Genomic DNA, 24,288 nt, shown 5'->3' on the forward strand with positions numbered 1-24,288 from the left:
GTTCCTTTATTTGATTAAGTCTGTCTTTATCCCAATGGTATAGTCATGGCAGCTTTGAAGGACCTGCTACCTCCTACGAATTCATTGACAGGATCTTAGATTATATAGTCATGCAATCAATAAAAAACACCTTGGTTTACCAACTAAATTTGGAAGACAAAAGGTAGATCTCTTCAAGGAGATGGAGGAGAAAACTTCAACGAGAAGTGGAAAGACAGCTATTATCTCACCCGTAAGAAAATCTTCCGATCTTGCAATGCAGATCAATAAATTGCAACAGCGCTCAGTATTCTGTAACTATCCATCAAAGAGTGATTCCTCATGCTCTAATTTCTGATTCTGCACCATTTCAAATGCCTGCAAGCATGCTTTATTATAAACCAGGAAAAAATCATGCTGCTATGGTCTGCCTTAGGAAACAGTATTAAGAATCTGTATCTTTGATTCAGTCTGACCATCAAATAAGTAGTGTGCATTGAAGGGCATCTTAACCAAACACCCCTTCCAGAATGCACATCGAAATATCATCTTCTATTGAGTAATTTATCAAACTGTTGCCATAGTAACATGTATAGGGTATAGAACTATGCTTGTCCCGGTGACAACACAAATTTAATGCACAGGACAAACTAATCATTTTAGAACCCAATATAATCTTAAATTAGCATTACTAAAGAGGAAATGCTTCATCAAGGTTAGAAAAATCGCTTACGAAAAATCACAATTATTGTAAGCAGGGGAAGGGAGAAGAATGAAATTAAACAAAATGAAGTATCACAGGCAGATAGAGTCACAGTGGCAAATCATGAAATAGGTTGCTCTTGCATGAATCACATATAAACCCGAAATTTCCATTGCATGAGTTTATGTAAACCCAAACAACAAAGCAGCTTGCTCCAATTCACAAGCTGAGAAAATAGTTGAGACAATTGGAACATCATCCATCCATATAATCATCAAAGAAAGAACCCTCTTCAATAAAAAAAAGAAGGGGGAAATTACATGCAAAATGGAAGTGATATATTTTACACAATTTTGAATTCAGCATCTAGCATTAAGCCTCCCCAGAGTCAGTGTCTCATGAAAACGCAGAATCATATATGGAAAAGAATGAAACAGAATGTCACCAATATCACGTTCTACCAATTGAGCTGAACCTGGTGACATGATACAGAAATTTTTTGACTGAAATTAGAGGGATGTTGCATTTAACAAATATTTGAAAAAGCAGAAAAAGGATAAAATAACATTACCTAGAAGGAAAAAAAGAAAAGAACGGCATATGAATATATATATATCACAATCCAATGCTGTAACTATACATATCCCAATTCCTTGAGAGGGAAGGGGGTGAAAATTAGAGGATAGACACAATCAGATTCCATAAAACTCCAGACATCCAAATGTCCAGTCTTCTGCTTATGTATAAAGTTGCCCATCAGTAGAAAACATTGTTGGTTTTGATTTATAAGTAGGGGAACACTTTCTGAGCATGTTTGGATAAGTAGTGTCTCTGAGACATTCTACAGGAAGAAAAATGCTGCCTGCATCCATTGGTCATTATGGCATGTGGCTACCTTTCGTTAAACCAGAACATTCACAGAAGCCAAATGGAGGATGAGCTTAAAAGATTCATCATATCCATCCTGACACTTGCAAGTCAAATGTGGTTGAGCATCACCCTGGTTAGCAACCCACGTCAGGAAAATCAAGCTTTGAGCTCTACTCTCACCAGATGCCCATACTCCTGGTCAGAAAGTTTCAAGCTTCTATTCCCCACATGGAACAAACAAGAGGATCCATATTTTCAAGGAAAACTAAATTTGTTGCTAAGAAATTTGTATGAAAGTGCATACAGTGCTTCATTTTCCACTGAATAATTTGATATACCGAGCTAAACAGTAGGCCAAGACATCTAATAGTGCTATTAAGGACATAGATGAGTAGTTGAAATTTTGTGCCTGATTTGGGTTTATATATGCAATTTAAGACAGGATCACAGTTAAGGGGCATCCATTAAAGTAAATTGTATTAGAAAAATTCGTATCCAGAATTCATTCAGAAGCTATATTATCCAACAACAACAATAAGCCTAGTCCCAACTAAATGGGGTCGACTACATGGATTCTTGCCCTCCAATCAGTTCTATTCGAGGCCATGCTAGATACAAGGCCTAAGCTATACATATCATTTCTCACCACTTCTCCTAAGGTTATCTTAGGTCTACCCCTAGCTCTTCTAGTTCCTTCAATATGAATTATATCACTTCTCCATATAGGGGTATTTATAGGTCTCCATTGAATGTGGCTGTGCCACCTCAAACGACTTTCTCAAAGCTTATCACTTATGGGAGCAACTCCCAGACCAGACCAACTCTAATATGATCATTTCTTATCTTATCCATCCTAGTTTTGCCACTCATCCATCTTACCATCATCATTTCTGCTACACTGAGTTTATCTATATGATTCTTTTTAACAGCCCAACACTTTACACCGTACATCATAGCTGGTCGAACAACGGTCTTATAAAATTTTCCTTTAAGCTTTAATGGAATACGCCGATCACATAAGACCCCAGACGCACCTCTCCACTTCATCCACCCTATTTTAATTCTTTGGGAAACCTCATCCTCTAAATCACCTCTTTTACTTATGATTGAACCTAGGTACCTAAAACAATCACTCTGAGGAATCTCTTTATCGTCAAGTATCACCACCTCATCATCTGCCCGATCATGACTAAAGTTACAAACTACAAGCTATATTATCCAACAGATTTAAAATATTAGACTGAAAAGAATAGATTAAAATTTTTTAATCTTTATGTTGATTGCATACAACATGTAATTTGACAGGAAATTAAATGAAAGAAAAAGATTTATGAGGACACCTATATAATTTCAAAGAGACCTTCAACATTAACTCAAATGGGTAGTGACTTCAGTCCATTAACTTTCTTCTTTCAGCTAAGGACATAAAGGGAAAGTTGAAAATTCATATTTGTTTAGGTTTCATCAAGGAGACATCTGTATTCAAAAAATTAGTATCCAGTAACTAAACAAATCCTTTAGGGAAACAAACTAACATGAATGCAAAATGATATGGAACAAGTTGGATGGGAAGGAACCAATGCAGAAGGGACAGCTGGAGCACAAGTGAACAAAAGGACAGAAGCTAAGAGATGGGATAAAATTATCCATACTGATTGCCTTCTTTAGGGTTTCCTCTTTCCTTTTATACAATAGTGTTTGTAATTGTAAATATAGGGATTGGGGAAAGTGTAATGGCAACCATTGGATCACTATTCACAACATAACCAGGTGTATCTCTACCCTCTAACAAGCATATTCCTTAAGGTAGGCAGGGGTTCTTCCCATCCTCTGAGACCTTCAAGAAACTTCTGCCCTTTTGTTCACTTGTGCTCCAGCTGTCCCTTTTGCATTGGTACCTTCCCATCCAGCTTGTTCCACATCACAATATATAGTTCATATTCAATCCATTTACATCTCAAGTGCTAAGTACATTTTTATAGAGTAGACAACCAACGTTAGAAGAACAATTTTTCGGAGGAAAAGAAAATGCTCACATATCATACAGGCAGAAATGACAATTAAAAACTTACCAGCGGCACCAGAAGTCATTCTCAAGTAATAATTGTAGGTAGAATTATCATATAAATATAAAGTCCTCGGATATAAACCAAACAAATGCTAACCAGAGGATCATTCACCCAAATCATCACTCATTTATCCAGTTACCAAAGATTTTCAAAATCCAGAGTGGAGCAGTATCTAGAGAAACAAATTCAATGATCTTCGGAACTATGCATGTTTGCACTCGACAAAAGCCCAAAGTTAGTCAGCCAATAGCAACTGATTGAATTATTCAAACAAATTGAAGTTTTTCCTTAGTAAATCTTAGGAAAAGGGAAATAAATGCACAGCATCCCACAATCCCTAACAGGCATTTGCTTGAACCAAACGAGGGAGATAAATCTTTAAAAGAGAAACAGTGAAAAAGAGAGCTAAGCTACCTTATTCCATTACAACTTTGGCGCCAACCTCTTTCATCTTCTCAATTATCTTCTCAGCCTCTTCTTTTGGTACCCCTTTCTTCAACAGAGTGGGAGCCTTTTCCACCAAATCCTTGGCCTCCTTGAGGCCCAAATCAGTAAAAGTCCTGACTTCCTTAATAATTTTAATCTTTGCAGCAGCCTCGAACCCTTCAAGCTTCAAATCAAATGCAGTCTTCTCCTCCTTCTTATCTTCCGCCTTCGCAGCACCGCCGCCCTTTCCCGAACCCTTAACTCCGAATCCCATCCCCGGCATCATAACTGTCATGATTGGCATTTCAGTCACACCCAATTTCTGCCGCAAAACCTCCGTAAGATCTGCAACTTCAAGTATAGTAAGACCAGAAATCTCATCGACAATCGCTGAAACCCTCTCAGTTGGTTTAATCTCCGATTGTTGTACCGTCGAAGTAGATTCATACGCAGTTCTGGAATAATTCCATAACCGGTGGTTTACAGTAACTGAGCTGGGCCTACGAGATAGAAATGAAAATGAAGAATTTATTAAATATGGAGTCTTCGATCGGCTAGATGCCGATACTTTAGGGTTTCTTGTTGACTGCGAATGAAAACTAGATCGTTGATGACTGAATCTATAACGACATGATGATGAAGCAGAAATGCTTCGGAGACGCCTCATTGCTTCGCTAGCGTTGAACTTGAAACAGTGGAAATTATTTGACACTTAAAATAATCTCATGCCTTAGCAGCAGCGAGTGATCTTTGAACAAGCTTCAATCACACAGACATGTTTACGAAGAAGAGACGACCCTTAAACCCTACCGTGTCAATGGTGACAAACGGGGCGATTTTTTTACTGGTTCGATCCAGAAGGCCGGTCTCAAAAACGTCCAGTTTCATTTAACGGTCCCAAAGTCAAAGATGCAGGTCTAGTTCGAACCATTTCCAAAGTGGTTCGGGCAGAAATAAATCCATTGTCGAAGCTACATTTGGTGTGCTTTATGTTTATATTTCAATTCCAAAGAGACCAAAGAGGCAAAGAGTGAATTCTTCATATTTTTAGTTTTTAATGTATTATTTAATTTGTATGAAGTTTTTCACAAAGTGCACTCCCTACAAAATTAATACCTCACAAACACCCCCTCCGCGTCTGACGCCGTTAACTGGTACTACCAAAATTCAAATTATAATTTTAACATAATCATATTATACTGAATTACGGTAAAATGACTATAATGCCCCCCACTAAACTTTCTATTTTTGCAAAAATATTGGCTTAACTAAACTGCTAAATGAACTAGCAGTAAGTGGAGTGTGAGAGAGAGAGAGTCCAATGTGGATTGCGGGCTCAAATTTAGCAAAGTGTGTAGTTTTATTGATTTTGATGGGTAGTTTATGCTTTAAAATTGTAAATATTTTAGAAATTGATTTTTGAAAATTGTGGCTTCCATGTTCTTTTTACAACTTCCTTTGGTTGACGAAGCCATATTACTTATGATTATTGTATACATATTGAATGTGATTTCAATAGTTTTTGTTGAAACTTATTGTAGTTTGTTGTTGCTCGAACTTTGATTTAGATTGTTGTCGATGCATTTTCTTCCGTTATAGATTCCGTAAAAAGATTTAAAAGATGAGTTCATCAAGGGAATTAACACCTAAATTAACTTGCATGTGAAATTCGTACACATTGCTTCTCTTGACAATGCTCCTTTGACACTAATCGCGGGTGTTGGTGACGGATTTATGAGATCTAGGAAAAGGTGTCGTGGGTACCTATGAAAAATGAATCTTTGGTGTTGACGATGGGATGGCTTTGAAAATAGAAAGTTTAAATGGGGGCATTATAGTTATTTTATCATATATTGAGAGTTATATGGTTTTATTAAAATTCTAATTTAAATGTTAAGGGTCCTAAATAAAGGTGATAGAAGTTGAGGGGGGTGTTTGTAAGGTTTTAATTTTAGAGTGGGGGCTCCTTATTTTCAATGGAATCCGAGGAGACTCGTGTAAATTTATTTTCTTTATTTTTTTGCGGAGGTTGGTTTTTTTTTTTTTTCCTTTTTCGCGGAAACCTCCTTCGGAGGGAGTTGAAGAGACGTTATACAGACAAGGACACGAGGGAGGCTATAGTCTTTTTTCTTTACTTCTGTTGGATAGTCTATGAGTAAAGGAGGTAGCGGGTTCTTGATTTTCTTGGCACCTTTTCTATGAAGCATGTAGTTGGGGTAGAGTGTGGACGCGTGACGACCAGAGAGATTCTAATCTCTCCCTTTTGTATTCCTTTCCTTTTCGTCGATCACTGGAAAACCATTAGTTGATCTCCATGTTGTAGTATTCACCACTCTCTTTCTCCCGCAAACTTGACTTAATGGCATCAGAGCAGCAGCTTCAAGCAATCGAGGTATTACGTCTCTTTCTGGTTCTTTTGTTCTTCCTCTACTGGTCTTATTTACTAGAATGCATCAGAGAGGATTTAGTCGACTTCAACTGAAGAAACTAGACCTTTAACGTGCAGAACTCAAAAGTGCTGATGGTTGGTGCCGGCGGCATCGGTTGCGAGCTTCTTAAAACTCTTGTTTTATCTGGTTTCCAAGATATCCATATTGTAAGTTGTTTATACCAATTTCACCTTCTTCCTTTTTACTTTGTGGTGCTTTTGGTTGCCTCCACACTGTGTCTGGTTCAGGGGTTTAATGAACAAAATTGCAATTCCTCATCGCCTAGTTATCAGTAATGAATGAAATTCTATGGCTTACAAAAATTGAGTGCACTTTGGCCTTGGTGCTTTATTTCTGCTTTTTTGGCTCTTTCCTACGTTTGCTAGTGTATGCTGGTGTTTTGTTATATTTTAGACATATAAATCTCACATTTGTTTATTCGTACTTGCAGATTGACATGGATACTATTGAAGTGAGTAACCTAAATAGACAATTTCTGTTTAGAAAATCACATGTTGGACAATCTAAAGCAAAAGTAAGGAAGTTGAATTTGAGGATTGCTTCTTGTTACATGCAACCACTGGTTTATGTTATTTATGCTCAACGGAGAGCTGATTTTATTCAAACCCCAGTTTTGTCCATTTAATTTCGTAGGTTGCTCGAGAGGCTGTCTTAAGATTCAGGCCTCACATAAGTATTAAAGCCTACCATGCAAACGTCAAGGATCCTGAGTTCAATGTGGACTTCTTCAAACAATTCAATGTTGTTTTGAATGGTCTTGACAACTTGGATGCAAGAAGACATGTGAATCGCCTTTGCTTGGCAGCTGAGGTTCCTCTAGTTGAAAGTGGAACAACTGGGTTGTTAGGGCAGGTGATGATGTTTCACACTGTATTGTTTCAATCGAGTTTATAACTCTGCTGCTGTCTCTTTTTACTAATGTAAGGGCAATGAAATTGCATGAAGCTTTCTAATTTCTGATATTATGAGAAATTAATGGTCAGGACAATTTATAGGAGTCATAGATTTCCATTTAACAAGACTACTTGCAAACTGTCCAGTTGCTGCTAATTCAGTAACTTGATAAAAATCTCACTGAATACATGATGTAATCATAGGACATATTTGGTTGCCTAACATTGTATCATGGAAGTTGGCAGTTTTCCCCTTCGTTGTACAGTTGGGAGACCAGATGTTCTGTAGGTTTATAAATAGTAAACTAGAAACTTTTGCACCACACGGTGATGTTAGCTACCATAATGAATTAATGATGCAGTGTTGTCACACTTAACAGACTAATGTAATTCTGTTTTCTTTATGGACCTTTTTCTGTTTAATAATTTACAAGGTTAATAACTTGACTGGTCAGTTGAGTTGGCTGATATCAGAAGAAAATTTTAATGTTAGTACCTTTTACACTATTGTTTTAGGTTTTTGGTTTGCTACTACACTTTTCATAGATGATAACTAGTTTCTTAATCCCTTGAGAGAAGTTACAATATAAGGAATACTAATGTTGAGTCATAGAAAAGAACAACACACCCACCCACCCAATCTCAACCCCCCGAAAGAAAATAAAATCTGATAGGGCCCTTCATTCAGCCCCAATTGATTGGTTAAGGCCCTGCAATCATTGCTCCTCTCCTGCTCAATCTCAATGACAAATACACAACACCGTACACACACACACTGCAATTTGATAGTAAATCAGAACTTAGAGGTAAATGAAGTCCTTGATTAAACCGACACTAAAATGGATGGATAACAAAGGACTGCAATACAAGGTGAACCCCAAGCTGAAATCCCCACTCAAACTGCCCCTTAATCGAGGGTCTTCCCCTCACCTAGGAGCTATACTCGCCCTTTTCCTTGCACCAAATTATCTCCCCCTTTCACAGTCTCTCTCTTCCCCTTAATAGCCCCTAGCTCAATCCCAACTCAGTCCTAACAAACTACTTTCCAAGTTTGGAATCGATCACCTATAGCTTCCTTGTACTATACTACTAAGGTGTATGCACCTCAGTATTGGTGTACTAACACCCTCCTTTCATTTTCTTTTCTTGATTATTTTACTTGTAGTAATCTTGAATTTGCACTTATGTAGTATGTGGTTATTAAAATGTTGGGGTATTCATTCTTGACTTTCTAAGATCATGCTATGTTGATTTGACTGGTTAACTCTGAAGATGATATTCTTTATATTCCATTGTAAGAACAGGTCACTGTTCATGTGAAGGGTAAAACCGAATGCTATGAATGCCAGTCAAAACCAACCCCAAAAACATATCCTGTATGCACGATTACCAGTACTCCATCAAAGGTATTGTCCATTCACTTGCACTTGTGCTTTTCTTCTTAGTGACATACTGCTGGAGTATATATTGGAGTGTGATACTTTGTAGCCATATCATTTTGAATTTTACGGTCAATAATATAATCTTAGCGAGTATTTTGTGGTTTTTATTTTTAGAATGAATATCATTTGTAAGAATTCCTTTATGCGTGACGTTGAACCATTACTTGAAATTTGCAGTTTGTCCACTGTATTGTCTGGGCAAAGGACCTACTCTTTGCAAAGTTGTTTGGAGACAAGAATCTGGAGAATGATCTTTATGTATGTCCCAATGATGCTTCTAGTTCATCAGAAATTGTTAGAGACCCCTTTGAACAAAGTGAAGGTGAAAATCCTGAGGAGTACGGGCGGAGAATATATGATCATGTCTTTGGACACAACATTGAAACTGCTTTAGCCAATGAAGAAATGTGGAAAAATAGAAATAGACCAAAACCTATATATATCATGGATGTCCTGCCTGACAAGATTGTTCAACAGACTGGGAACTTTGAGAAAACTACAGTTGGTGATCCATTATTGGTGTCTACAATGACTTCTCTGGGCCTTAGGAATCCTCAAGATGTTTGGAGCACATTGGAAAACACAGAAGTCTTCCTAGAATCTTTGAAACTATTTCTAGGGGAACGAAAGAAGGTGTGTCTTGATCATTGTATTCTGCATGTGTTTACAAGTTCTCTACCTCATTATCTCTTTAATTTTCAATACTAATGATGATGTCTTATGTGATTTTATTTATAGGAAATTGGTAACCTAATTTTTGATAAAGATGATCAGTTAGCTGTAGAATTTGTTACTGCAGCAGCAAATATTCGGGCAGCCTCTTTTGGCATTCCTATGCACAGCCTCTTTGAGGCTAAAGGCATTGCTGGGAATATAGTTCATGCTGTTGCCACAACAAATGCTATTGTTGCTGGGTTGATAGCAATTGAAGCAACCAAGGTTCTTCAGAATGATGTACAAAGCTATAGGTATGAAATGACACCTTGGGCCCTCACTGAAGCATGTTATATTCATGATTGCTTTTAGTTGTCCTAATCTTCTGAAAATCACCCTCTTCCCCATATGATAATAGGTGGTACAGTATAAAGAAGGGTATGCTTATTTTGTTCTAGTTCATGAAATGGTTGGTTTTGAATTAGATCTTAGCAGACAATAAAAATTAATATGAACCCCATGTTTATGGATCTTAATGCATGGGGAATTTGTACTGGATACTGGTTGCATGTGAGATCCATTTCATAATTTAATTGCAATAGTCCTGTTCAAAATACAAGTCTAATATTTGGGTTGGGACCATTTTAGATCTAAATCAGGTTAAGTTAGTCTATTAATTCCCTAGTCAGCAACTTCTGTATCCAGCATACACACCTAGAGGTGCATGTATGATGTTTTTAGGGAGAAGGCACACTGCACTGCAGGTATCATTAATTTTGGTCTGTATGCACTCTGGGCAAGTGAGACTCCTCTATTTTTTTTTGGGGTTCGCAGTGGAGTTTGGTTTCTCTTTTGGGGGATGGGGTGGGAAAAGAAACAAGTGAAATTAATTTCATAGGGAGGAGAGATCATCTGAATAAATAAAATAAGGCCCTGAAACGAGGGTACTTGAGAGGAGAAGCAAGAAGAGGAAATTACACCTCGTGCCATGTAGCTCCTGAAAGTGCACTGGCTTCATCCATAACTGATGCATTTTAATGAGGAGAATTGTTCATGTGCTACTTTTCACATGAATAGTCATCAATAGAACATTGTAGTTTGACTTCCACTTCCCTTCTTCCATGCTTGAAGTTTTTCTCTTTTGGTTTCGGGGGGTGGGGTGTGAAGGGGGTTATTGAGTGTGAATTTGTGGTGCTTAAATTTTTCTGAGCTATATTAGCAGTATGTATATGTCGTTATTCAAGTTGGACACTTCCATCTTCCTTTTTATATTTAATAATTGAATTACCAGTTCCAACCAATATCATTGAAAAAGTAATTAGCTCTAAAATTGTGATTTTAAGTTTCTAAATTGTATGGGAGCTATTTTGAATGTATAAATATGAAATGTAAATGCAAACACTAATTCTTTTCTCAATAATGGATTCTAATCTGATGTGTACTTGTGCAGGATGACATATTGTCTTGAACATCCATTAAAAAGGATGCTTCTTATGCCAGTGGAGCCATTTGAGCCTAATAAATCATGTTTTGTCTGTTCAAAGGTATTTTGGTATTTGTTATGGACTTATAGAATTTCTTTTACATTGAAACTTTTGTGATTGAAATACTGCACTCTGATCACCTGCAATTTATGAATAGACGCTACTGTCTCTGGAGGTTAACTTGTATTGCACAAAACTGCAAGACATTGTTGAGAAGATTGTTAAAGCCAAGCTTGGCATGAATTTGCCATTTGTTATGAATGGTTCAGCAATTCTATATGAGGTTGGTGATGACCTAGATGCAGATATGGTAGCCAATTATGAAGCAAACCTGAAGAAGGTATTGCTATCTCACTCTTGTGTGTGACAAAAACCTGATAAAACGTCAGCTTTTTATTATTTTGTTTTTCTTCCATGTGTACAAGTGCTTTGGAACAACAAAGAAGTATTTATGTTTGCTAATGAAAATTGCATTTATTGAACAATGTTGGTTCTCTAGTAGGTTATATTGATATCTATTACTAGGTGCTCTTTCCTAATTTGGTCTCATGAATCAACGATGTGGCAAATCTGGACTGCCTATGAGATGAGGGACCTTTGGTAACTTTTCATGTCACACTTTTCTTTTTTTTCTTTTTTTTTTTTGGGGGGGGGGGGGGGTATCCTCTTCTGTTGCCATGTCAGCTATAAAATCAATCATTTATTTTACCTTTTAGCTTGTTATGCTGGACGTCCTGAGGGTGCTTGGAAGAGGGCTCTCTTCCATGTGTACAAGTGCTTTGGAACTGAAATTTCCCACATGTGCAGAGGGTAATTTGGCCAACAAAGAACTACTCTGATAAAACTGCCATATACAAGTGGCTCAGAACCTTACTTTTCTTGTGAACCTGCCTCCTCTGGTCTCACCCCACTCCACTGTTACCTGTTTCAAATGTCATGAGAGAAAACTCTTGTTTGTTCTTCAGTGCAACAAAAAAATATTGGCAGGTTGGCTAGGAAAACATGTTCCTACTGAGCTCTCTATTTTTGTTTCTTTTTTGGAATCACATTTTAGTGGTTGCTTGCTGCTGGGTCTGAGTTACTTCTAATGATCTTGTATTTATCTTGCAGGTGCTAGCTGAGCTCCCTTCTCCGATTACTAGTGGGACAAGGCTCACTGTTGAGGATCTTCAACAAGAATTGTCATGTGATATTAGTATTAAGCACAGGTTTGCTTTCATTTTGCTTGTGTTTTTAACTGGCTAAATTATTTTAAGGGAAGTTTTTCTAATATGTTAGAAGTTATTTTATTAATGGCAATGTGTGGTTATGCACACGAATGCTCATGCACATGAAAATTTCATGTGACTTTACTAACTTCCTATCCAGAAACAAGGAAGGTTGAGGTTGTGATGCAGAATCAATGTTCCAGAGGCAATACCCGTGCAGGAAAGAGAAGAAAAATCTGACTGTGACATTATAACATTCACAGCCAACATGAAACCCTGCAGTTCTAGAGGTCTTCAGCTTCTAGAAACCTTATCCTTATTCCAGCTTCTAGCTGCCTAGTCTTTAGAAACCTTGGTCCGATTCTAAATGGTGGTTTTTTTTTTGAAGCCGGGGGGGGGGGGGGGAGGATTGTTAAGGTTATCTTGGATTATGATTTATTTTATTTTTTTAAATTCTTGGGCTTTCATTTTTCTATTGGTTACTGGTTTAGAGCTTTTCTTCTCTGGATGTTGAATAGATAAGATTGGAGTTTTCCTATTGGTTGGATGATGCAAGAGCTCTACTCAGGTTTCTGTAGTAACTGTAAATACATGTATGTAGGCCCTCGCATTGATTTGAAGGAAGAAAAAAAAAAAAGAGAAAAAATATTATTGTCTTGCTGTGTTTTGGCTTTGTGGATTTAGTGCTTACTGCTGCAGATCCAGTGGTGTTAGCTCCTGCCTCAATATGCTAGGTTGTCTTCAGTTTCATTCATGTCTCCCAGTTTACTTCTCTCTGTATTTCCTTTTTATTTTTTTGGATGAATAAATCTGTATTTCCTTTTTTATCTTGCAATCCTTTGGTCATTTCTTGTACCTGCAGAATTCTATTCCTCTGTTTAATTTCTGGCTGTATTAGTCAATTTGTGCAATTCTGTTCTGCCCTCAAAATTTCTTTGTCATTGGATTTCTCAGATTTTTGTCAAGCTTTAGATACATGTGTTATTTGCTGAACTAATCTGTCAGCTACAATTTTGATTATTTGAGTTGTTTTACTGAAGTTATGTCTAATATGGAATGTCTCCTTCGAACTATTCTAATTGTTGTTTCCTTCTAACAAAGTTTCTCACAGTACTTTCCTGGTCTAGGATTTAGTTTTCGTTAGGTTGTCTAAGTTTTTATCGTTTATATAACTTTTACATTACTGTATTCAGTGAAGATTTTATATCTTGAATTCGTGTATGCAATCTATGAACATGTCATAGAAATGAAGGTTGTGTAACATGAAAATGGCGACATCTTATGGAGTGTCAGGGCACATTGTGTTTGGTCATCATATATGATGTTTCTAGATTATACCTCTTAAACTCCTGGTCACTTCATTTGCTGACTGCCAAAGCCATTCTGGTATACTTTATCATGCATTGTCATACACAGTTTACCGGGCATGTGAGGTGCAAATCATTTGATCACAATAGTTCTTTCAGGCTTGGCTTCTCTTTTATTATTGATGTTTTATGATCATTGCAGGGAAAAATTTGATGAGGAGAAAGAACCTGATGGAATGGTTCTATCTGGATGGGGTCAAGCATCCCAAATGATGAAAGATGATGAGAAGCTGATTGGCCACAAAGAAACGGCATTGATTTTATCTCAGTTGGAGCTGATGAAGAACGAGGAAAATGTTGAGATAGAGGTTATTTCTTCTGGGACTAAAAGAGCACACTCTGAAACCTTTACAGCAAGTACTTCAACTTCTTGTGGTACTGATGATAAAGACAGCCAAAATTTTGAAGTAATTGATGATGATGATGACGTTGTTGTCCTCAGTAGTTGGAACTTAGAAACCATAAAAAAGGAGTGTTGTAGCCGGAGCAACTCTTCTTCAGGATTGACCATGGAGGAGCTTCGTCCATCCTAATTTTGTATCATTTGGGAGACAATTATTCTTCTGATATCTCTAACTGCTCTATCAACTTGACCTAGTGGTGCATTTGTTCATAGCTAAACAGCCTAAACCGGGGCCTTCATTGTGAATAGGTAGACTAGAAAGTTGTAACATTCTTTTTTTTTTCCCTACTTGGTCGATGGAGGAGTTTTCATGTTATTTCTGGTGCCTGAGGCCCTAAATGTTGAAAATGCCTTGGATATGCACACAATAGGTTGTTCAATTTTTTTATTTTTTTTTGGGGGTGGGGTGGGGTGCGGGGGTGGTCAAAACAAAAAGGGGTTGCAATAGTGCGACCTTGTGCCACCTGCTATGCAATGTTTGGACTTTCGAATTTAACCATTGCAAGCATTAACCCTATGAACTATTACTAACGAAGCACCGGCCCTGTCAATGTAGCTCCACCAGAGGCCCAATATATAGTCCACAAAAGCCAGTAGGGATCTCATGTCTAGGTCAAAGAGCACACAACTGTCCAATGCAAGAAATATAGGAACAGAGGGGATTCGAGCCTAGGTCACATATACTACCAAAATGCATGGGAGTAAGCTTGGGACCATTAGACCACCGCATACAGGGGTAGAAGTAGTCCAATTATTGCTCAATTCTTGGAGTGGTTCTTTATCTCTATGTTTTAGGGAAGGTTATAGAATTCTTTTTAGTTGAAACTTGAAATTGTTAGGTTTTCCTTATTTTGGTGGATGTGCTTGGTTTGCTATTATCCATACAATTTTTTGAAGTATGACATTGGCCAATTCGCTATGCTCAAGTCAAGTGTGAATGTGTGATTGGAGGATCTAGATATCCTATGTCCAGCTCTTTGTGCGTCCATCTATCCAATTGTTGCATGGACGACATTTAAACGCACAAAGAGCTAGACTGTCAGATATTTTAAAGCAAGTTATGGATCCAACAATTTAGCTCTTTGTGCACCCAAATGTCGTCCATCTAGTGGTTGGATGGACTGGACACAGAGGATCTGTGTGCATAATTGAAACCTTGTATTGGTGGTGCCAAAATTATGTTGGTTACCTATCAAAGTTTATCCCAATCCAAGTTTACTACTGGTATAAAAAAATTAAGGACTATCGTTGGTTGTATGACACCTACTCAACTTTTGAAGAAAGATGCTCTCTCTCCACCCAATCTCCCACAATCCGAACCATGAGCCAGAGCATTTAATGAATCATAGATTTTTAGTCTTACATACAAAAAAAACATATGTGAACATATAAGACAAAGAACTTCATCTTAAAATAATAAGTTTGAAGTTTGAATATCCATTTTTTTACAGTTTCCCCCTCTCTGTCTTCTCTTTTTTAAATTTAATTATAATTTTTTTATATGACTTACAAATAGATTCAATCAGTTGATGTAATGTTGGTACATATATCTTACATTTATAAAAAAAATGAATGATCCATATGTTACTAGATAAATTTTCTCTCTCTCCTCCCATCCCCTGGGCCCACCGCCCCTAAATGGAAAATTTTGAAAGCCAAGGACGTGGTGAAATAAACTTTAAAAAATCAACACAAGGCAAAAACTAATCAATTTAGGTTACTTAATCTGTTACAAAAATGGTACATTGAATAAACCATCCATATAAGGAGAAAAGAAAAGCATATTTGGTTAGTAATTATAGGCCCCAAGTCTTGGCTGGAGGGTCATCACGCCTCGGCCCTTCCATCCCTTGATAGATGGAGAGGGAAGACAGAGCTTTGGTTTTTTCATGTCTTTTTTTCTTTGAAGTGGTTTTTTCTTGTCAAAGAGTTGAATATTAGGAAGAAATTGGGTGATGTTGATGTAATGTAATTAGAGTAATCTGAGAAGTTAAACATCGATGAAAGGCATGGAGGAACACTGGCTTGAACTTGAAACCCTTCGACACGGAGAAGGAACAGGGGAAGAAGATTCAGATGATGTCCCCTGCCAATCTGGAAACTTCTTCCTCTTCTTCTTCAGATCTTCCACGCTGTGGATGTCGGCCATGGATACAAATGACTGCGATTTTCCGGAATAACACTTCGATAGCCCTCTTCTTTTGCTGCCAACATCAACAAAAAAATCTCACAAACCATTAACACCCAGATGAGAAGAAGTCAATAAATGTAATCACATAGAAACAAAATCGATCATAATCTTTATAACACGTACTTGTGAGGAAGATTGATCCCTAAGGTAGACATGTCGAAGGAATCTATGTCTCTTGTCTTCCCCATTTTCTTTCTTTCCTTCCTTAAAAGGTGAAGTGTTTCAGGTAAGTTTCTGGGAAGAGATGAGATCAGAAAATGAGAGACGGGTAGGGATTAATATATGAGAGCTTCTAACGGTCAGATTGGGAAGAGAATGCGATTGAGGATAAGTTTCTATTTCTACACAAGACGTTTGGGTTTTGGTTTGGGTTTTGGGGATTTTTAGATTTTGGGCATTCATTCATGTCCTTCTATAAAAGTGGATTTTGTTTGGAACCTCTGAAACTGCTATCTTTTGTATGGATAGGGGTCTCCCACTCCATATGTGGCTCACATTTTTTGAGGTTCTACAACTGTGAAGAGAGAAAGCGGGAGATCAAGGTGCTTCTCACCCTTAGATTCCATCTGCATGCCTGAGGATGTTATGAGAATATGAGATTCATGGTTCTGTGGTCTTCATGGGCAATTCAAAATCTGGTCGTTAAGAAAGTCTTAATTTTCCTAGACTTAGATTTGCAGTAATAGGGATGTAAGAGATTTTAATGTAAAATTTTATTGAGAAAATGATTTATGTCCATATGCTTTGGCATGGAATGGGTTGGTGAACAACCATATAACAAAGAATCATATAGAACATGAATGCCTCCATTTCCACTATTTCTTATCACAGAAATTTTACTTCTCTTCATACATTTGAATCACTCAAATACAAAATTCAAAAAAAAAAAAAAAAAAAAAAAAACACACACACAACAAAAAAAAAAAAAAGAAAAAGCTCCCTCTTGACCGAATTTTTTTTTGTCACGTTTCCGACAAAGTATATTATTGAGAACATATTTCAAGAGACTCGCCCCACAAAAACCGCCTTGGAAGCTGAACAAACTTAAAACCATATCAATTAATTCAAATGATATAAGATGAGTCAGATGACCCTTTAGTTTTTCTTTCTTGGTAAAGATAATACCTTGCTTAGTGATTAGTTAATCTTCCTGCAGTTCTTTCTGATCTCCCCACTGGATTTAGTCAAGGGGGAGATGTTTCCCATCTTGATCATGGACTTCGGGAATTGCTTGAAGAAAAGCTCAGAATTCTCTGTGTATTTCTTCACCAAGTCCTTAGTTTCTTGGCTCATAGTAAAGAGAACTTGATCAGAACTCAATAAGCCCTTGGAAGCCATGAGATTCTTGTAATAGTTAATGTCAAACTTGGTAGGGCTAACATCATCCAAGAAAAAGAGGTTCTGATCACCACCAGATCTTGGGCACTTGTTCTTTAACTGGGCTGCAAAGGACTGGTCCAGAGTACTATCAGGTTTCCCATTGCCTGACTGGTTGTACAACCTCTGCCTGAAGCTGGTGCATCTAGCATTCCCAATGGTGTGGCTTCCTACACATGCAACACCAGTAAATAATATTACTAGCTAAAACTTATAGCAGCTTGAAGGTTAAAATTGTTAGTTTAAGCCAATTGTTTGTAATTACCTGAGAGGGCAACAAGGTCAACAATGTCAAGGCCTTGGCGCTTGAACTTGTTGAGAATGGTTTGGAAAGTGTTGTTGGGTGCAGGGATGTTGTTGTTTGAGCCGCTTAGGCTTGCAGTTCTTGAGTCTCTTCTTCCCAATGGAACTTCCCAGCTTGGACCACCAGCCTACACAGTAGGAATGAATGATTAGTTATCAAAAAAGTAAGGTGGGCCCTCAGAATGTTTATCACCCGTGAATGGACATGTTGAGTTTTAATTTTCTATTCACATGGAAAGAAAATTTTATAGTTACCAGAACAGTAGAGTCTCTGGCGGCAATAGCGAGAATATCTGCACAAGATACCGTCTTTGGGCATTCTTTCTCAAGGGCGGACTTAATGTCGTCAACAACATCAAAGCCCCTTGCAGAGTTCCGGTTAGGGTTCGACTGCTTCTCGCTCACTATACTCCCACTGCTATCTAATAGCAGTGATCCATCGCATCCCTGATTATAGAGATGAATAAAGTTCAGATCCACACAAATTAAAGAATTAAGAAGTGCTGTTTCACACAAAACATACCTGAACGAAACAATCATGAAAATGGAGCCTGAGTAATGAAGCAGCCATTCGAGCTTCTTTTGCTACAGCTTTGGAGACGACCGACTTCACAATATCTAGAGCTTTAGGGCATGAATGCTCGTAGAACTCCGGACAGAGCTTACCTCCATTGCCACTGTTACCGTGAGAGAAGCAAGTGTAGGGTAAGCCAAGAAGTGAGAGAAATATGAGAAGGCTAATGGAATGAAATGCCATTTAGATCTTCTCCTCCCGAAGGCACTGAAGATAAAGATCTAGTGAGGAAGAAAGACCTTGAAGCTTTCCTGCAGCTGTGATGAAAGTTGAGAGAGGTGTGTTCAGTACTTATAGAGGAAACATGCAAGCTTTACTAAATAAAGCCAGAGAAAGGGAAGGACACAAGAATCAGAAAAGCCAAAATCATGAAAGAAATTGTCGATCTTTGTACATTATTTTACATATAGCATGGAAGAAACTGTTGATCTTTGTTCATTATTTTATATAGAGCAGGAAATATATTAATGTGAATGGTGGAATACTGTAGAGAAAAGGACCAAATTAGGTCACCTATTACAGTGTGTGCCACAATCTCAGCTCATTTGACTAGTGAAAATGTTTGTTTACTTACGTGGTGGTGTCTTTTTTTTTTTTTTTTTTTTGTACTTGAGGTTTATCTGATCCAGCTTGAGCGCACCACGATTATATCTTCAGGAGGGAGCTTTCAACTTTGTCGTCCGCAAGAGTCGAACTCATGATCTCTCCACTGAGAAGTATGAATCTTATCACTCTATCAACCCTATACTGATTACGTGGTGGTGTTTTTTCACCAAAGATAGAAGGAGCGATCATGTAAGGATGCGGAGTGTAGCCCTCGTTTCATGCGAAATTGCTTTAGTGCTGCGGCAGTACCATGCATCTTACGGTTTAGATCAAAATTTGTAATGGAGACAAAATCGGAACCACTCATTTCACTATAAGTAGTTTTTTTGATAATGTTTAACTGCAAAATAAATGGTCAAGTTCTCTCTACAAGTTTCAATCTAAGCCGTAAATTACAAAGTAATAGGCAATAATTGCGAACCATCCTAATAAACATGAATAGCATGCAAGTCAAAAGAAAATAAATATCAATCTTGTATTAACTGTTTTCAAATTTGGCTTTTACTGGGTTGTCACCAATCAAGGGAGTTTAGCTTTTAGCTAGGTGTGCTAGCCAGCTAGGACCATAACCACGTGGCCATATATGCATGGAAACGAAAAAGGTACGTGAAAGTGGTAGCATCACAACCCACGTACCTGCTCCTGTTGACAAATTTTGTCTTCGCCTGCTTCCCCTTCTTTTTCAATCTTCAATGCTTGGAAAAGTCGGTCAACAAAGTGTGTTTTTTTCTATTTTTTTACTTTCTAGTCTTGGAAAGTCATGGTTATATCCTGTACACACAAAAATCTCTGCTGTGCACATTTTTCAATGTTACGATTAAAAATTTAATTTAAATTTTTAAAATTTTCAATAGTCTGTGGATTTGTTTTACCTTTTCAACTAATTATTTGATATGTACATTGTTATGCTTAGCTGAGAATGTTTTTTCACTTCTAAATCCGGTCACGTGAATGTCAGTCTGGTTAAGTTTGGATGATTAAGAAACTTGTTGGGATTTCTTGCTTAGGTTGTATAAGGTCCCGCCTAGATTCAATTTTGAACCGGTTGCCAGCTAGGAAAATTAGTGATATCGTATCCACATATTTGAATTTTTGAAGTGACGACAAGCGTTTGATCCTACAAAACTTTGGGGACCAAAACCGTTTTGCCAAAACCAACAAAACCGATTTGAAGTTCGGGTGAACTTTTACACCTCTTTGAGCATCCACCGACACAGGCTATCAAGGACTACATGGTAGGGGAATATTAGGTGAGAGTGATAAGATCGAATATCATATCCCTCCTCCCTAGTCGCGAAAGTGATATATATGGTCGCTTAGGTTAGTTGGGTTTGGTACTCTAATTTGTCAAAAAGATGAACGTCGTGACTACTTTTTTAAGAGCCATTTTCAACACTAACATCAAGCAAGGGCTTCACCCAATCAACATCGCCAGAATAAAGCCCATTAATTGGTTCTGAAACATCCAGAACTATCCTCTCTCCACTTCCTGAATAAAGAAACGGAAAGTTCGGAGTGCTCCCGGACGGCTTTTGCACACCAAAATACAGGGGGCTCAAGAGTGGGTGATGGGAGTTTTTTTTTTTTAAAATATATTTTTTAGTTGTAGTGCCCATGATTTTGTGGTGGTAAAACCGTCGGTGTTTCCCGACGGTGGTGATGATCCGGATTCAGAAAGCGATGCCTCCATCACTTAAAAAGCTTCAGTTCTACGAAATTTTAGACCGTTAGATTCGAAAATTTGAAAATCTCTAACCAACCGCCCATTTATCTCACTGGATGTTCCTGCACATGTACTGAAGCAAAGGTCCCTCCCTCCCTCCATCACCTCCACCAGTTGTTAGTGTGTGTTTGTTAATGACTAATGCAGCATCATTGAAGATTTTTTGTGCTTACACTGGGCCATATTATTGGGCCTCTGACATGGCCTGTTGCATCTGTGGGTATCATTGGGCCCAAAGGTTAGGGTTCACTCGAGATGTTTTCGAACTGATGGGCTGGGTTTTCGAACACTGATTTGGCTGGGTGTCTTGCCACTCGACATTATACTATTGGTTTTTCAATGCTTAGACTTAAGGGAGAGATGGTGAAATAAGCAAATATGCAATCAATTCATTTCTTTTACATCCCCCAATATAGAAAACTTATGGGTATCAGCCCAGTTTTAAAGTATCAGTCCGTATCGTATTGACAGATACACATCCGTATCACAAGCCTATGATAAGATACATGCCATGCGTATTTAAACTTTTGTTTTTTCGAATCGTTTTTCACGTCTCTCATTGTATCGGCAGATACAATGCGATACAAAATGATACATAGCGATACGATGCGATACATAATGATACATACCTATAAGCCCTAAACCCTAAACCCTAAACAATACGATGCGATACATAATATACATACCCATAAGCATAGATCTAGCTTAAAAGAGGGGAAAAAACCTAGTCTCATGACAAGTTGCAGACTCTTGCATTTTTTACTATTTGTGACTAGTTCACCCATTGACACTGAATCTTGTACATGGAGAGAAATTTCCTAGATTTGCATATTCCCAAAACTTAGGAAAACTTAATGTTCGGACTGAAGAATGTGTTATGTCAAAGAAAACATCTTCCAAACACCATAGGCCTTGGACATACACTAGAAGATGCGTTTGATACCAATTTGAGCAAAGATGTGAGGTGAAACCTTAAATCTTTGAAGGCATGAAGTGCTTCAGGGCAATCTTAAAGCCATGTGACTAGTAGTTACAAAATAATGGGTTGGACATACGACCTCTCATTGTAAGATGATTTTTTGTTCTTATGAGCATTTTCCTTCTTTCTCAAAATAGGATCTACTGTTTTCTATTTAAATTAGATTACTTTTATATGTATTTTGATGATTTTTATTCTATTATTCAACCATCCATACGTCCCTTCAATACGAACCAAAACGTCTCTTAAAATCGTTAGACCAATACATTGCCTTTACATGATACTTCAAAGCTTGGTATCAAACCTAGAATAAAATGAAAATTTAAAATTATAGAAACACTACACGTATCTGCTCTCTTGCTTCAGGCCCGCTTTTTAAATGTACTCCTCTTTGTGAATTTGTTCTTCACCATCCTTGCTATCTTGTAGAACCAGAAAGCACTAACTAACTGCAATCCTAGCCCCATGGCCTACAACAAAAACATGAGATTCAATCAGTTAAAAGGAAACAATTTGTCATCGGGTTTTAACAAATTTTTATTATCTGGTAATCAGCATTCCAAGTCGGTCGATTTGGGTTAACATCTCTGATCTCACCTTTATGAGTAGTGGATTTTCAGCAGCAGAGAGAGTCACGTAAGTAAGATAAGGTCCCCCTACCATTCTCGCAAATGTGAATATTACTGCAAACAAAATCTATACATGAACAAAATTAGTAGCTTAACTAAGGGAGGAAACAATAGACACTCAAGGCTTTCATGCACTGGAATTAATGGAACTTACATCAGCAGCTAAATTAACATCGGTGTCCCTGTAACCAAGTTCTTTGAGAAGTTCTCTCATGTGGAGGAAAGGACTTGAGATCTCTGTAATCCAAAGTGCTGCAACCATCTCTGATCCACACTGTGCTTTTCACATAAATTCAATCAACCAAACAGTAACATAATTTATAATTGAATATGCAACGTAAAATCTTCTCGGAAGGCAAAACAGTAACAATTCATAGAATACAGAAGGTTTTATAATATATAAAGTTGTGGGCTAGCAAAATAATTCCAGGTTTATTAATTCCCAGAATGATTTGTAATAACGAATTTATCAGGAGAGAAAGGAGTTAGTAGTATTCATTACTCACCCTTTTATAGACAAGGCCAGCTCCAATTCCAAGAATGCTGACCATATGATGAACTGTGTTGTCTATGTTCACATGGTCATCGAACAGGCAGCAAATGAGATCATAGATGAGGTAACCCAGAGTGATTGTCAAAGTCTTCATCTGCAAAAGCCAAAATATATGAGATCTATTCTGAGTTTTGGTGAAGGATTTCTTCAGAAGATTTTGAAGTGAAAGACTAGTTGACATGATACCTGTTGAGGAGAAGACATTGAAGCCAAAGGACAAACTGGGCACCGCCAGTCTTCAACAGTGAGAGAACACAACGTAACAGCCAGGGAAGCATGGATTGTAGAAACAATCCGGTTGCAGAAACTAAATGATCGTTTTGGGAAGACTTTTCTGAGCAGAATAAAAGCTGATGTCCATGAGATAGCTGCACAAACCAGCAAGCTCATAATATAATCCTCCATCCAGAGATCTCTTGCAATCTGTTCCAATGAAGAAGAAAACAGTTTACACTGGACCAGCTTCCGATCCCTATAGAAAGATTTTGACTAGTCTGAAACTGAATTGGAGAAGCAAATTATGAGAGAATTGAATTAGAGCGGTAGGATCATAACTACTAACTGCCCATCATTAAATTCTTCTAGCTGATCTGAGTGGGGACTTATGTCAGGGGCCTCAATTATGAATTGAAAGTTGCAGCTACCTACCCCTGCAGCTGCAAGAATCTACTTTTCTGGATTTATTAGTCTCTTTCATCGCCTAATGATGTAATATTTACCAGAAAAAAATGTAATTATACATAAACTATAACGTAAATTTGGCATGCACTATTAGTTTAGACTGGTATAACCATAAATTTGAGTTTGAACGTCCAGCTAAAACCAGGAACTGGTTAATCACCTTAGAGAACTAGGGTTCTTGGAAAGCAGTTCGGATTTAGAGTTTTTGCTAGGCTACTGCCGGGACATGCTGGTTCTTGTGGTACCCAGAGTTGGATGGTGGTTGCTTGGCCTTCATTCTATCTCGAAGCAATTCAACTTTTTGTCACTTAAGTAGATCATATCTGCACGCAATTATTTTAAACGGTTGAAATTTAATGAAGACTAAGGTCAATAAAACCTGGTGTGTTCCTTCTTCTCCCTTTCTCTTTCTTCAACTGCCGACTCTCTTTCTCTTTCCTAACCAAATCTTTCTTGGGTTCTTAATGGGAAGGGTCCCAATCTCATCAGAGTCTTTCCTAAGTTTCACCCCTTTATTTATTTTTTCTTTCATATTCTGTTATACTATTATCTTTGCACTTTGTTGGAACTTCAAAGTTCTTACTTCTTGGTGGGTATTCTGTAGCAGCAGCATGTGAATTTATTTTTTCTTCCCCTATCATCTGAGCCATCAGGCTATCTTACTCTTAGTGTCTTAGATTCAGTCAATTCATTTCTTTATTTACCCAAAAAAAAATTTCTTTTT

The 24,288-nt window shown here is 37.6% G+C and overlaps 4 protein-coding genes across 5 annotated transcripts; 1 reads left to right on the plus strand and 3 right to left on the minus strand.

Annotated features, from left to right (window-relative positions):
- Positions 1-751: 751 nt before the first annotated feature.
- LOC149014370 (Ribosomal protein L12 family protein) lies at positions 752-4,889 on the minus strand. The gene is made up of 2 exons (XM_089156961.1): positions 4,036-4,889; positions 752-1,157 (listed from the first exon to the last, which is right to left on the minus strand). The coding sequence occupies exon 1, from the start codon at positions 4,712-4,714 to the stop codon at positions 4,037-4,039; it is 678 nt and encodes a 225-aa protein (XP_089013087.1). The 5' UTR covers positions 4,715-4,889; the 3' UTR covers positions 752-1,157; position 4,036.
- Positions 4,890-6,207: 1,318 nt separating this feature from the next.
- On the plus strand, positions 6,208-14,283 carry LOC149014371 (SUMO-activating enzyme subunit 2-like). Of its 2 annotated transcripts, XM_089155528.1 has the most exons (11): positions 6,208-6,439; positions 6,554-6,643; positions 6,928-7,011; positions 7,131-7,349; positions 8,695-8,796; positions 9,010-9,465; positions 9,571-9,800; positions 10,937-11,030; positions 11,128-11,310; positions 12,081-12,178; positions 13,688-14,283. In XM_089155528.1, the coding sequence occupies exons 1-11, from the start codon at positions 6,407-6,409 to the stop codon at positions 14,076-14,078; spliced, it is 1,980 nt and encodes a 659-aa protein (XP_089011654.1). In that variant the 5' UTR covers positions 6,208-6,406; the 3' UTR covers positions 14,079-14,283. The 2 variants fall into 2 exon arrangements, with proteins under 2 accessions (XP_089011654.1, XP_089011653.1); XM_089155527.1 differs by lacking the exons at positions 6,208-6,439; positions 6,554-6,643 and having other exon boundaries at positions 6,728-7,011.
- Positions 14,284-16,902: 2,619 nt separating this feature from the next.
- LOC149014372 (peroxidase 49-like) lies at positions 16,903-18,770 on the minus strand. Its single transcript, XM_089155589.1, has 4 exons — positions 18,343-18,770; positions 18,075-18,266; positions 17,782-17,947; positions 16,903-17,686 (listed from the first exon to the last, which is right to left on the minus strand). The coding sequence occupies exons 1-4, from the start codon at positions 18,574-18,576 to the stop codon at positions 17,277-17,279; spliced, it is 1,002 nt and encodes a 333-aa protein (XP_089011715.1). The 5' UTR covers positions 18,577-18,770; the 3' UTR covers positions 16,903-17,276.
- Positions 18,771-21,306: 2,536 nt separating this feature from the next.
- LOC149014373 (uncharacterized) lies at positions 21,307-24,288 on the minus strand. Its single transcript, XM_089155590.1, has 5 exons — positions 23,070-24,288; positions 22,837-22,977; positions 22,485-22,604; positions 22,299-22,397; positions 21,307-22,171 (listed from the first exon to the last, which is right to left on the minus strand). Exons 1-5 carry the CDS (start codon positions 23,286-23,288, stop codon positions 22,064-22,066), a joined length of 687 nt encoding a protein of 228 aa, XP_089011716.1. The 5' UTR covers positions 23,289-24,288; the 3' UTR covers positions 21,307-22,063.

The sequence above is a fragment of the Hakea prostrata genome, chromosome 5 (assembly GCF_041222555.1).
Source record: "Hakea prostrata isolate BN-2017 chromosome 5, UWA_Hpros_2, whole genome shotgun sequence".
NCBI classification, from domain to species: Eukaryota; Viridiplantae; Streptophyta; class Magnoliopsida; order Proteales; family Proteaceae; genus Hakea; species Hakea prostrata.

What these genes read in the sequence shown, in the direction of transcription:
- LOC149014370 (XM_089156961.1), bottom strand. Translation starts at nt 4,714, where the DNA reads ATGAGGCGTCTCCGAAGCATTTCTGCTTCATCATCATGTCGTTATAGA.
- LOC149014372 (XM_089155589.1), bottom strand. Translation starts at nt 18,576, where the DNA reads ATGGCATTTCATTCCATTAGCCTTCTCATATTTCTCTCACTTCTTGGC. An exon ending in TTCATGATTGTTTCGTTCAG is followed by an intron (nt 18,267 to 18,342) that starts GTATGTTTTGTG and finishes CTCTATAATCAG; the next exon opens with GGATGCGATGGATCACTGCT. An exon ending in CCAGAGACTCTACTGTTCTG is followed by an intron (nt 17,948 to 18,074) that starts GTAACTATAAAA and finishes CCTACTGTGTAG; the next exon opens with GCTGGTGGTCCAAGCTGGGA.
- LOC149014373 (XM_089155590.1), bottom strand. Translation starts at nt 23,288, where the DNA reads ATGGAGGATTATATTATGAGCTTGCTGGTTTGTGCAGCTATCTCATGG. An exon ending in CTGGCCTTGTCTATAAAAGG is followed by an intron (nt 22,605 to 22,836) that starts GTGAGTAATGAA and finishes TGAAAAGCACAG; the next exon opens with TGTGGATCAGAGATGGTTGC. An exon ending in AAAATCCACTACTCATAAAG is followed by an intron (nt 22,172 to 22,298) that starts GTGAGATCAGAG and finishes TTTTTGTTGTAG; the next exon opens with GCCATGGGGCTAGGATTGCA.
- LOC149014371 (XM_089155527.1), top strand. Translation starts at nt 6,772, where the DNA reads ATGAATGAAATTCTATGGCTTACAAAAATTGAGTGCACTTTGGCCTTG. An exon ending in CAACTGGGTTGTTAGGGCAG is followed by an intron (nt 7,350 to 8,694) that starts GTGATGATGTTT and finishes TTGTAAGAACAG; the next exon opens with GTCACTGTTCATGTGAAGGG. An exon ending in CATGTTTTGTCTGTTCAAAG is followed by an intron (nt 11,031 to 11,127) that starts GTATTTTGGTAT and finishes ATTTATGAATAG; the next exon opens with ACGCTACTGTCTCTGGAGGT.